Source organism: Temnothorax curvispinosus, unplaced genomic scaffold (genome assembly GCF_003070985.1).
Source record: "Temnothorax curvispinosus isolate PA1 unplaced genomic scaffold, ASM307098v1 QBEX01016545.1, whole genome shotgun sequence".
Taxonomy (NCBI): domain Eukaryota; kingdom Metazoa; phylum Arthropoda; class Insecta; order Hymenoptera; family Formicidae; genus Temnothorax; species Temnothorax curvispinosus.
The window spans coordinates 65,586-78,320 of NW_020226325.1; the positions used below are offsets into that span (position 1 = coordinate 65,586).

At 43.4% G+C, this 12,735-nt stretch overlaps 1 protein-coding gene across 1 annotated transcript in view; it reads right to left on the bottom strand.

The window, feature by feature from the left end:
* The window catches only part of LOC112466782 (division abnormally delayed protein), a 38,249-nt gene that overhangs the window by 23,939 nt on the left and 1,575 nt on the right, over positions 1-12,735 (bottom strand). The window contains exons 2-4 of the mRNA XM_025035100.1: positions 9,780-9,920; positions 4,575-5,151; positions 3,915-4,116 (exon numbers count right to left, since the gene is read on the bottom strand). Of these exons, the coding sequence (XP_024890868.1) occupies positions 3,915-4,116; positions 4,575-5,151; positions 9,780-9,920 (920 nt within the window). The remainder of the gene's footprint in view (positions 1-3,914; positions 4,117-4,574; positions 5,152-9,779; positions 9,921-12,735) is intronic.

Consider the following 12,735-nt stretch of genomic DNA (forward strand, 5'->3'; position numbering starts at 1 on the left):
GGAAAAAAGGAGAGAAAGAGAAAGAGAGAATGTCAGGCGGAAGGGACGAGAATGGAGGAATTCTCTCTACCGTGATTTCTGCGCCAGGACGGACGTTTATCGCTAAAGTTACACGTATACGTATGGATGTACGCGTGTCATCGATATCGAATCGCCGCCGCCGCGCGCGGCGTAACGTCTGGCGAGAGATCGCCAAGAACCTGTCCTCAACGTCGGATTACCGACACGAATGGGCATGAAAACGTATCACCGGGGATCAGCGTGAATTTTGCTCGACGATAATACATATATCTTCCGCTAGAATAAAGTTCTCAGCGTTCCTTCGCGAATAATTCGCCGAGACACGCATCACAGATAATCGTTACGGCGACAGAAACGATTTTTATTGAAAAGGATAATTTATCTCTTTCGTCACACTTTGGATTAATATAATTTTTACTCGTTTATCATTATCATTTATCATCATATGACATGACAAATGGATCATGTCATAACTCTAATATCATATTAGATAATATTTATGATTTTTATTAAAAAGTATCGTGTTGAAATAATTATCATTTAAAATTTCAAAGTTAATTATATCGCTGCATAATTTAACCAAACAAATTGCATCGCATCGGTTCATCATTGCGTCGTGGATGCACAGAAGAGTAGAGAGAATGAGATAGGAGGACAGGATGCACAGTCCAGATAAAATTAAAACGTATAAAATTAATGTTGGAAAGCTGTTACTTCAGACTGACATTTATCCCAATATCAGGTTTCATCGGGGACGAAATTATCCGATATGACATGTCGGGAATATCCACATTCGGACCGACCTAACACACACTCCAAGGCCCGATTAAGCGATTGAACCCGATAACATGTAAATACGTTTGCCCAAATTACACGGTAATCCGTCCATCGCGAATCTAGGTCAAACTTGGGCAACCATGCGCGAGCCAAATCGAAACTCAAACGATTTACAATGGTGTAAGGGATTTGTCGTCGTAAAGTATCCTCGACCGAGATTATTATTCATGACACGCGAAATTACAGAAAAATTGTTATATGTATTGTAACACGCGAGTCGCGCGCGTGGAATAACATTTATCCGCAAGATATATCCTCTCTTTATATTTATCTCCCGTGTTAAATTTTAATTTTTTAAATTTTAAAGGAAGGTAGATATATACGACGATATATCTACGAGTATCGAGGATTCTCGGATTAAATGTTTCTTGAAAAACCCAATCCAGTCGCGTTCGAGATCCCGAATGTCGTTGTATCGCGCAAAACGTGGGTGTGGGAAAGAGGATACAACGATGAATAACGACAAGAGATTAATTCTGTTTGAACGGACTCCGTGAGAGAGAGAAAGAGAGCGAAAGGAAGGTATGCGAAACGAGAATGCCTCCTTTTTCGCGTTCGCCCAATTATGGAAGCGCTCGAGCGACATTGTAAGAAGGATCCCGGGCGCTACCGTGAATAAAGGACGTGCATTTCTTTCCAAGGACTTGGCCCGCGAACGTCGATCCTGAGGACATTCACCCGTGTTCTCATCATTCAAGACAAATAGGAGAATTTTGAAAGAATGTTTCTTCTCAAACGATTTACACGAATAGCGCGATACTTGAAAATAATTTGCATGTATTTTAATGAGTTGCTCTTAAAGAAAGAATGTTTCTTCAAGATCCTTATTTTTCAAGGAAAAAAAAAGAACGTTCGATAGCATGAATAGAAACGTATAAATTTATAAGATGTATCATAATTCTGTAAGTTAAAGTTGCATAAAAATCTATTATTATCATATGTCACGCACTGCTATTTTACATCAATGACTGGAATAAAGCGAGTTCTCTGAAGAAAAGTCCATTTAAAAAAGGAGTGACGTAAAAATAAATGGTTCCAAGTAACATGACTCAAGTTTAACTATAACGAATTCATTATTAATTAGAAGAATTTCTATACAGTTTTAATTTCAGCAGACATCCGGTATGCAAAATTTGGCAACATTTGTTATTCCTGCATAAAATTCGACAACTGTTACCATCGAGGCGAGTAGTAAGGCACTTCCCTTCCTTCTCTTTCTCTCATATCACAGTTTTATTTTATTATGTTATTAAAAAAAAATGATTCTAAAAGAGATTTGACATTTAAAGAAAGATTTTAATTTTATCTCAAGCTGTACTTTCTGTTCGAAGCTCTGTTTTCCATCCACTCTGATTTGCGAAGGCAACGAGATCTCTCTCGTGGAATCGGCAAGAAGATTACAACGTGTCCCCGGGATTTTTCGTTAATCCCTCTTTGGCCACTCTCTCGCGCCTTGGAATTCCCGTGCTAATCCGGGGCGGTATAACGTGACTTTCGTCCAACTTCTCTCCTGATAGAGAAGCCAGAAGGTAGGTGAGGGCGAGAGGGAGTATCCGTCGGTCGGGAGGAATAAGTTAAACGCCTTCGTGTATATAAGGGGCAGCGCGGGGCGCCGCGCGGGATGAATAATAATGAGGGACATCCAGGGGTGCGGGGGAACACCTTGTCGGGCGTCTTTTCGTAAAAAGGCCGTTAAGGTGCTACCTTAACGATCCCCTGGGCCCCACGCCGCCGTCTCCAGAAGAGATGGGGGGGGGGGAAGAAGGGGGGAGGATCGGTAGGGCCTGCACGTGGAATGCAGACACGTAATGCTCGCAGAATGCGCCCGGGCCGCCGACCGCCGGGAATTATTAGTGGATTCGTGAGAGAGATCCCCTGAATGCAACGGGTCGGAGCAGGTCTATACGCGCAGCATCGGCCGTATATATACACACACGCACGGGGGGGGCGCACAGGCACGAACAGGTACGAAGCGGGGACCTGCCGCCGGGTCCCACGAGGGCCCTGGACCCCCCTTCTCCCCCTTCTGACCCTCCTGATTCGGGCCGTGCAAACCTTTGTTCGCGATTCGACGAGTCCGAAATCGATGCAGGATAAGACTCGCGCGATTAGGAAGGATACTCGGTATATTCCCCCGAAGGATATGACTAAGCGAGAGATTTGGTTGGCCACGACGAATCGAAGGAAAAATTCGATGCGCTTGATCCGGATTTATCTTTGCTTAAAACGCAAGGAGTCGCGGAATTGTCGGTTAGTTAAGACGAAATGAGGTAATCGGGGACGATTGGCGACCGCGAATCGATTTCGATGGCACGGGAAGGAAGAACCGCAGAGACGACGAGCGAGGAATCTGGCTTCTAAACGAAACGAACCGGGGGGGATCGATTCTGTCGTCGCGGCGCGGCGCGGCGCAGCGTGGCCGCCCGTGTGAGAAACTTTTAATTGCGTTCCGCGCGCGAGCGAAGCGGCCCATTTCGTCGGGACTCGGGGTCGAGAACCGGAACGAAGGGACGAGAAGTCGTGGTGTAGGTAGAGGGAAGGTAAGGCGGGGGAGGAGGAAGACGAGGGGGACGACTGCGAAAGAGGGCGGCGAAGCGAACAGCGCGCGAGCGGAGTGCATAACTTATGCGTGTTCGCCGAACGAAGAATTGTCTCGAGGAGGGCAATACGGGGAACAAGCTGGCGCGCGCCGCGTGGAAGACGAATGTGAAAAGCGTCGGGAAAAAGAGGGTAACGACTAAGGCAAACCGACCTGGCTCGCGAAAGGTGTATTTACGTATGTGCGCGCGCGTGTATTTTGCGTACGTCAGATGCGTGCTGAGAAATATCAAATATATTGTATACTTGGGTGAAGCTCGATTAACGGTAAAGTTTATCGTTAAATTTTGCGTGTGCACATATGCTTCAAAATTTTCAACGCGTCGCTTCCCCGCGATCCTCGCGTAGGCATAATTAACGATGACGTAATTAGCAGATCTATTAGCGCTCCGAGATATCGGCCACGGCGCCGGCGTCGAGACGCAAAATCGTTAAAAGGCTCCTTCGATCTCACTCACCTTCTCCTCGAGCCGCGGACCGTCCTCCATCGCGTGCATGATGGCATCCGAAATGCGGGAGTCCAACTCCCTGACGGCGAACCTGACGTTCAGACCGTGGTAATCGGTATTGCTGCTCACCGCCGCGACGAGCCTCTCGACCGTCTCCACGTAACCGGACCACGCGAGATCCAGTTCGGACGCCGGCTCCGTCAGGCAGCCTCTGCAACGTTTATTTGCATTTTCTCTCTCGTGGTCTCTCACAACTCGCGAATTAAGGCCGCCGGTCGCGAGTCACCGTATCGGATTATTATGCTAGTCCAATAATTATAAATCGCTCCGTAATAATTTCCCTGTAACACGGATAATTATGCTCAAAATCTCACGTGGGAAACAGCAATCTCCCGATCCGAGATAATTGTAGATAATTATAATAATTATCAATTCGGTCGCTTTTAATCATCCATCGGGGAGAGGCGATATTACAAGCCTCATTACTCGGTCATGCACAGTTTACCGCGCGTAACGGTCGGTATTTCCCGTATCGTTGCGCCTACCGGAAAAGCGGATTTGTTATACGCCGATAAGATTTTAACACCTCCTTCCCATCCCCTATTAACAATAGGCCCCACGCATTCCGACAATTCCTAGGACTATTCTTATAAACTGGCCGTCACTCACCTCACCACGTTCGTGCAGAATCCGTTGCAGGGTTTTATATCATCTGCAATTCCCATGCATTTGGGACAATAGGTCATCCTAAGCAGGGCATCGTAGCAGGCCTCCTGTTGCGGACTGCTGCTGTCGGTGGCAAATAGCACGTTGTCGGTCTTGTCGAGGACAGTTTTGCCGAGTGTTAACGCCTGCACCAGAATCCTGGTGGCCTCCAAGCTCTTGCCGATCTTCTTAAATATATCCTGGGGCGTGTCGCCGAACGGCTGTATCTCGTCGATCCTCTCGTACAGGCAGGACTTGAACTTGTCGGTGAAATCCTGTCGATCCCCATGCGGATTAATGGCATAATGGTAAGCGATCGGGAAGAGCCGCGTGAAGAACTCGTTGATGCGCTCCTGCAGCGTCTCGCGCGTCAACGGCTGCTGCAGATTGTCCGGGGTGTTGGCGGGCGACACGTAGTCCATCATCGCCTGGTAGAGCCCTCGGATCGATGATCTGCTCTGCACCGCCATCGAGCGGTACACGTGGTCGAACATGATCAGGGTCTTGTTCTCCGACCTCCGCAGCAACACGATCACCGTCTCTGCGCAGATGGCAGAAAGCGCTCTCTTTAATATTTTACAAGCGCGATTTAACGCCTGAAAAATCTCCGTCCATTTGCCGCAACTCGATGTCGAGGTTCGCGTAATCCTCGAATCGGAGACCGGAAAAGTATTGGAAGCTCGACATTTTTGGAACTCTCGAGATTTCTCCGTCGTCGAGTGTTCAATATATATATATATATATATCATTTCTAGTATGTAAGTCAAAAAGAAAAGGTGTGTTTTATTCTATCTAAGAAATGAAAGAGAAAAATGTGTTCTATTCAAATAGAGAAAACATTTCTAAGAACCTTAAGGTGATAAAATAACAAAGCAGCGTCTTTGTATTCCTATTCATTGTAAGAGAAGATTAGACGGCAACAATAGCGGAGATTAACTTTTAACATTCTTTTCGCGCGAATGCCATTTTTCGGTCCGAAAAAAAAACGCAGATAAAACGTATATTGTTTAGTGGAAAAATATTTTCTCTTTTGAAAACTCGTCTTTGGTTAGGTCCGTTTTGTTTGTACTGACAAAGTTAAGAAACTTGAAATACCTGAGGAAAAGATTATACTAAAATATCAAAAGAAAAAATTGCTCGGGATCAAAAGAATAAAGATAGTCATCCCCGATACAAGCTTGTATATATATACGCGTCAGCGGTTTAGCCTTCCCTGTTCCCTTTTCCTCCGTTAGTTCTTCTAATCTAACTCGATCAAATAATTCCTCATGCAAATCCACCCACTTGAGATTTCGTGAGTGGAACGAGAAGAAGAGCGCCGTGCTCGTGACGGACTGAGAAAGAACGCGGTCGCACTTAATCCGTGCGAACGCGTAAAACGAAGAAGACGGACGATAAGTGCTCCTCGATTCCCGCTTTGGTTTCAAGTGGCCTCGGCCAAGAATCTATGCGCGGCCTAGGGACGTGCATCTTGCGGCTCTAATGATATTATCAAGAGAAGTGGCGATCGGCCAGGGACAAGAAGGTCCGCCGATTATATCTCTATTTCGATAATATCGATTTATTGGGATTAAAGCAGATGTGTATATATAAGCGTCACGCGTGTAAACGTTAAAATATGTGATATCAAAAATGCATTATGTTTAATAATGCACAATAAATTGCAGCTAAATCAATTACGTAGATATATACGGTTGTATAAAAATGTATATTTATATATTAATTAAAAATATATTTATTATATATCATAATTACACAATACAATATATGAGGTAGGCAACCATGAGATTTCGAAAATTCCATCGGCGGCCTCGATGCATAACCGAGCGAGGGCCATTTCGAAATGCTGCCGTTTCTCTTGAAAATATGGTTCTCTCTCCTCGCGAAACATCACGCACGATACTGAAATTGGACTCACCGAGAATATATACCGGTTCCGATATCTGATTTGCGACATTGCGCTCCAGAATTATGCTGCGCGAACGAAAGTCGTATCCGCGTTTCCCACCGGGATCGCAACGGAGCGGAGAGTAATTTATTTTTAAATGGATATGTCTTGCGCGGTTGTGAGGCGACTAAAATTAACGACAAATAAAAATACGCGTTGCGATATCCCGCAGCCGTCGTCTTTCGTCGTTTCTCTCTTTCCCTCTTTCTTTCTCTCTCTCTCTCTCTCTCTTTCTCTTTCGATAGGGCAACAGACATTTACTTTCCTCCTGTGAAACATTATTTGTCGAGCCAGATCATACCCAAGTTAATTCAGACTTCAAAGGCGGTATCGCGTGCGACTACTCGGATTTGTTTTCCTTCAATTACCAAGATTCCATCGAATGGGGAGAAATAAAATCGGCAATGGCCACGCGTGTACGTCCTTTTAGGAAATTACATCGATCCTATTCAAACAAGCGTAAAAAATCGAAGTATTCCTTCGAACCCAAGTTTCTCTTTATTGATAAGACAGATACGAAGATCTCTTCTCCCGAGATACCACACAATGTTAGTGATGGTATAACATTTAAAAGACAAAAATACAAATTTTAATGTATTTTATAAAGAATGTAAAAAATGTCTCGTAAAGTGTAAATAATTTTAATATTTAATATATTAGAAATTTTGATGGATTATATAATAGTTTAGATTTTTAGATAGATTAATAATATCCGAAAAGTTCCTTGAGAGTTTCTTTTAAGTAAAAAAGTATCATACAATTTATATATGTGAAGCGCAATACAGAAATGCATTAATTTTAAACAATTTTATCCACGATCGATAGATGCAATGTTCAAAATAATTCATTAAAAAGTTATCAAGAAATTCTCAAATGTAGAAACGAATCTCGTAAATTTAGATATATTTTTCGTATCAAGACAGCGCTTAAATTTACGCAATTGCACACTGTTAAATATTAAAATATGAAACTTAAATCAATACCTTGAGTTAAATAACATTTTGTTATTTTTAACTACTATGTGTGTCAAAATATATTATTTAAACTCCATTAATTTAGTTAAGTTTACATTGTTTTAATTAAATTAACGACATGTTGAGTATAATCTGACACTACGAATTTAACAGTGTACATCGCACAATCAATTTCTAATACAAAAAAATAAAAAGTTGCCAGTGAAACGGCAACAAACTGCATATATTATATCCTTTATTACTCTATTGCTATTCAAAAAAACTTAGAAATATGATAAATTTGTTAAAGCAGGCTAACTGCGATTCGCGAAGGATCAGTTTCCGCGCGGCCCATCACGAAAAACATATCGACGCACTCGTCGTCCGCGAGGATACAAACATTTGCAGGCGTAGAGAAAAGAGAGAAAGAGAGAGAGGGAGGAAACACGTTTTTCGCGGTATCGAAAATAGCAGAAAGCGGAGGCTGCGCTTGAATTCTAGACGCCGCGTTACCGAGGCAACGACACGCGCTTCGCGAACACGCCGCCTCCGCCTCGCGTTTCCGCGCACGCTCCGCCGCCTATCATCCTCTGTCTTACCTCGTTTTCCGTTTCTGCCCGAGCGCGCGCGCGCGCGCGCGCGTACCGGTTAGCGCGTATCCTCGCGTATAAATACCGAACTGACGACGTAATCGCGATGACTAAAGGAAACCGCGTACGGCCGAATCGCTCGATGTTGAAATTCGGTCCCGCGAGGTCGAAAAAAAAATGTTTCTCTGAAAGTCGAAAAGCGGAGAGCCGGAGAGAGATGAAATCATCGTCCCGTTTGTCCCGGGGTGAAATAAAAGCAACGCAACGATCTGTCATCGCGCAATGGGAATAAAATGATACGCGGCAAATTGAAAGTAATAAAGCGGGTAATGTAGAACGATGAAGATGAATCACTATTGACATCGCGCGTTAATTTCTCGTATGCAAATTCCGCTCGCGGCTCGAGATGAGGAGTGACATGTTTGGGCGGCCGATCTTACGCGCGAGGCCGACGCGGGAATTAAGGAGATAGATCGGCCGAGCGACAGGGAGGAAAGGGAGGTATAAGAATCGAGGAGAGAAGGGATAGCGCGGTTCGCTTTCTTGTCCCCGTATAAGGCGGCACGCCGGAGAGCGACTCCGATTCTTCACCTTCGAGGGAGTCCCGCGGAGAGTCTTCGAGAATGAGAGAAAGAGAGAGAAAGAGCCGGAGCTCTCGAAATCGTCCACGATAATTATCGAGGCTTTCAGGGTGCAGGAATCGCGGATACGATGAAAGCCGATAGAGGCATCTTTTCAGGGAGAGAAGTCGTCCCTTCCTCCCTTTTGTCGAACTTTTGCCGATACACCGGCCAGGAATCTCCATAAATCAAAGCTGAAGGGCTAGCGAAGAGCGCTGAAAACCCTGTTTCTAATGACAAAACACCGGAAACGAAGAATAAACCACCGGCCACTCTATCGACGTTCCAGGGTGTCTTTACGGGCAGGACAGAAAACTGAGAATTTTATATATACTTCGGAGGATACACTCGACACGGTTATTGACACGGTAGTGCTCTTCTTTCCTCCTCGAAGTAATTTAATTATTTAGTAACTGCGGACCTCGTGCCCTTTCTTCGAAAGAAATTCAAAACGTAAATTTGTTCGCTACACATAGAGTCCAAAAATAGGTATATTCATTTACCGCCAAGATTGGAAGCACTTTACTTTACTTGAAAGTCTTTACTTAAATCTTTCGCGGAGTTGGAAATTTGCGTTATTAATTTTTAATTTGTTTTCGCTGTCGACTACACATTATATTATAATGCGATATCAAATCCAAGAGTCATCAAGTCGCCTGATATTTCGTAAAAGTTGAAACTATTCTTTATAAGCATCATGTTAAAAATTGATTCCACGTGTCTTTTATTTTATCAAGTTGGTTCTAATTAAATTGCTTATTAAATCGTCTTTAAGGGAGAGATTTAATTATCTAGTAGATAAGTTAAGGTAAACAAGGTCACAAATAAAATAATTTAATGGACCTTCCAACGACGAGAATTAATAGACGTCAGTGAAAATAGGAGGATAAAAAATGAAGTGTTTTTATCAAATAAGCATTTTCACAGGTAACCCAGTGCAACTGAATACGTTAGTACAGATTTGTATTAAGCATACGTTTACTCGTCTAAAGTCTTAAGTATTCAGTCAGGCGGCGAACGCGTTAGAATGCAGTTCTAAAAGGTGGAGTATAGCCTACCTCTGAGAGCGTCGGCGGTGGTGGCGAGGAGGCCTTGTAGACTTCTACTGTGATGATGGATCAGATCGTGGAACTCCACCCGGGCTTGTTGCTTCAGACGCTCCTCCATCTCTTCGCCGCAGCACTTGCCACCGCATCTCGCTGAAAAGGAGAAATATTTCGCTTTATTATCGCGCAACGTCACCCATTAAAGTTGCGTACCTCCCCCTTACGGGCTCCCCCTTTTTGCTCAGCCGAAGTTAAATCGAATTGGGGACACCGAGGGGGAGGCCCCTCTCCCGAGAGTCCCGCGTTTAAATTGCGTTAAACTCTGGCGTAAGCTCGTGATATAAGAGTTCGGTGATCTGACCTGTATTCGCGGAAAATCACGGTCCACTGAAAAAGACCTCCCCCCCCCCCCCCCCCGGATGTAAATGAAATCTGAATCGCGGAATCTCTGTAATCCGACCGAACGGTAATTCTATTATACCGAATTGTTTTATCACGCACAGGGAATTTTATTTTAAAATCGAATTAATCGGGCTTTTCATCTTTCCACGCGCGCAATTTCACGTTCGTATGTATCTCGTACGGATATCCGATGTATCGGGTATTAACTGCGCGTTATTTACAATTCCGCATTGGCATTTTCCGAAAAGGACATCGATACTCAAATGGCACTCTGCGAATCGGCACTTAATATTTCCAGAATTTCCGATATAGTCAGTGGAATAATGTGATGCGAACAATTCTAAAAGTCCTCCCATGTTTGAAAAATAATTTCAGCGAATATAAACAGAATAAGAATCGAGAGGTGCCAATCTCGAGAATTACCAATTACTATAATATTAATCACAATTAATTTGAGCCACGGTAAATAAGGACTCGAGAATGCTCATGCGGGATTATTCAGAATTTTCGCGAAAATGCCAGAAATTTACCGAAAGGTAGCTTTCCAACGCGTGGGAAACTTGGAGAACAAAATCCACGGCGAAATCCAAATAGCTGCTCCAATTCAGCGCTCGCTACATTTGCATATTAAATACTACGAGCTTGCCCATATAGCGCGTTATACATTAATATTCGCGTAAGGCAATATTAACGCTTCCGCGCTGATAATTTTGACCGGGATCAGAAAATACGCGGCGCGGCGTCGCGAACGATCGAAATCCCGCGGTGACGTGCATTCCTCTTTGCCTGCGAGCGAACCGGTTTCGCGACCGAACGCCGCCGCGTCGAATTTAAAAATATACGGGTACACAGCGCGAAATAAAAGTACGAATGAATATAGAAATCGGTAATTAAATGCAGAGACGAGTGTAAAAATAAAAGAAAAGACAAGTAGGTGAACGTATAAGCGAATATAGAAGTAAATGTAAAAGTTCCGGCGAGCAGATTGGCCGGTTAGCGATTGTTAAATTAAATTGATTTGGAATATTTGGAATGTATATTAGAAATAAAAAAAAATTTAATGGAGAGAGCAGACGGGGTTCAGTCGGGCAACAAGGCTAACACGAGTCAACTCACAAATGAACGTGACAAAGAAAAGAGAAAAAGATATAGAGATATACATATATATAACGTGTGTGGACGTTGATCTACATATAATTGTATATATATACATATATAATTACTTATGGAGACCGTTGATTTTCCCTCTGGGAAGCAAAACGTTACCGTTACCTTCGGATTCGAGATTCGTAATAACTCTCCCCTCTTATTTTTAGGCCGTTAAAAATAAGACGTTTCATAAACGACCAACTCGCGAGATTAATGGAAAAAGAAGCGCGCGTTATGCAATGCGGCGCGTTGCGTTGGAGTCGCGTTAGCCAATAGGATTAATTCCGATGTTCCGAGAAGCATCATAAATTACGCGATCAACAACAAGGAAGCGGTCAGGGGACACGATGAAAAATCGTTGGAAAAGAGAGGCGAGCTCGCGAGCGACACGAGGCGATGTCGCGAACGATTTTACGGATCGATTTTTGACACTGGAAAATCGTTGTGCCTTGTGCCGCGCGTCAAACTTTCCTCTTGCCAAATCTCCGCCTTCCTCGGAGTCAGTTCATGCGGAATCGACATGCCGGCGATCTCGGCGGATCCTCGCATTCAAATTTATTCGAAGTATCCGAATTCAATTACGTAAATATTTGCAATCTCAATTCCGCGCGTAGAGCTTTATAATAAATTCTGTATGAAATCCCGCACCTGAAGGGGCGGGGGAGAAATCAAATCTACCGACGAAACTTGTGGTCGTAGTATATATCTCGGCAAGTATCGAGTTTACTTCATCGAATTCCGCGGCGGAATAAAACGAAAATATTTTTCACGCAAAATACTATAATACGATTCTGTTTCACGGTATTTGATAACTGCGATAATTTTTCAGATTAATTTACTACGGCATTTTTCAAATTAGTTTCGCGTAATTAGCGAAGCAAAATGCCCGTTTATTCGACAACGAGTATATATAGCACCTGCCAATCTCTCGATCCCGTGAAAATTCGCGAACTCGCGCATTTAAGAGGAAGAATAGGATAATTTGCATGCGAAACGCGTGATGCAAATTTATGCACGCAGAAATCATACCTTCCAACGTGAAATATCGATCGCGACTGTATACTGAATGTGAGAACAACATTAATATTAATGATATCAAACATCGAATATTAATTGCGCGTAACATCAACAGTTTTGATAATCCCTTAAAATAGTCGTGGGTATTATTGATATTAACATGACAGAGTGTGTTAATGTCGGGAACTATTAATGTCAGTGGTAATACAAGTACTACTGATAATTACTGCCCAATTAATGGAAATTACTATTCGAAGTCGTCGCGAGCGAGCTGTTAAAAATATTCTAACTTGAAGCGAACGTCGACTTTCAAGACAAATTCAATAATCCCAACACCGAGAAAAGAAATTACATACTTTGACGAGCGAGACTCGCGGTGAACTTTCGTTTCATAAAAAAA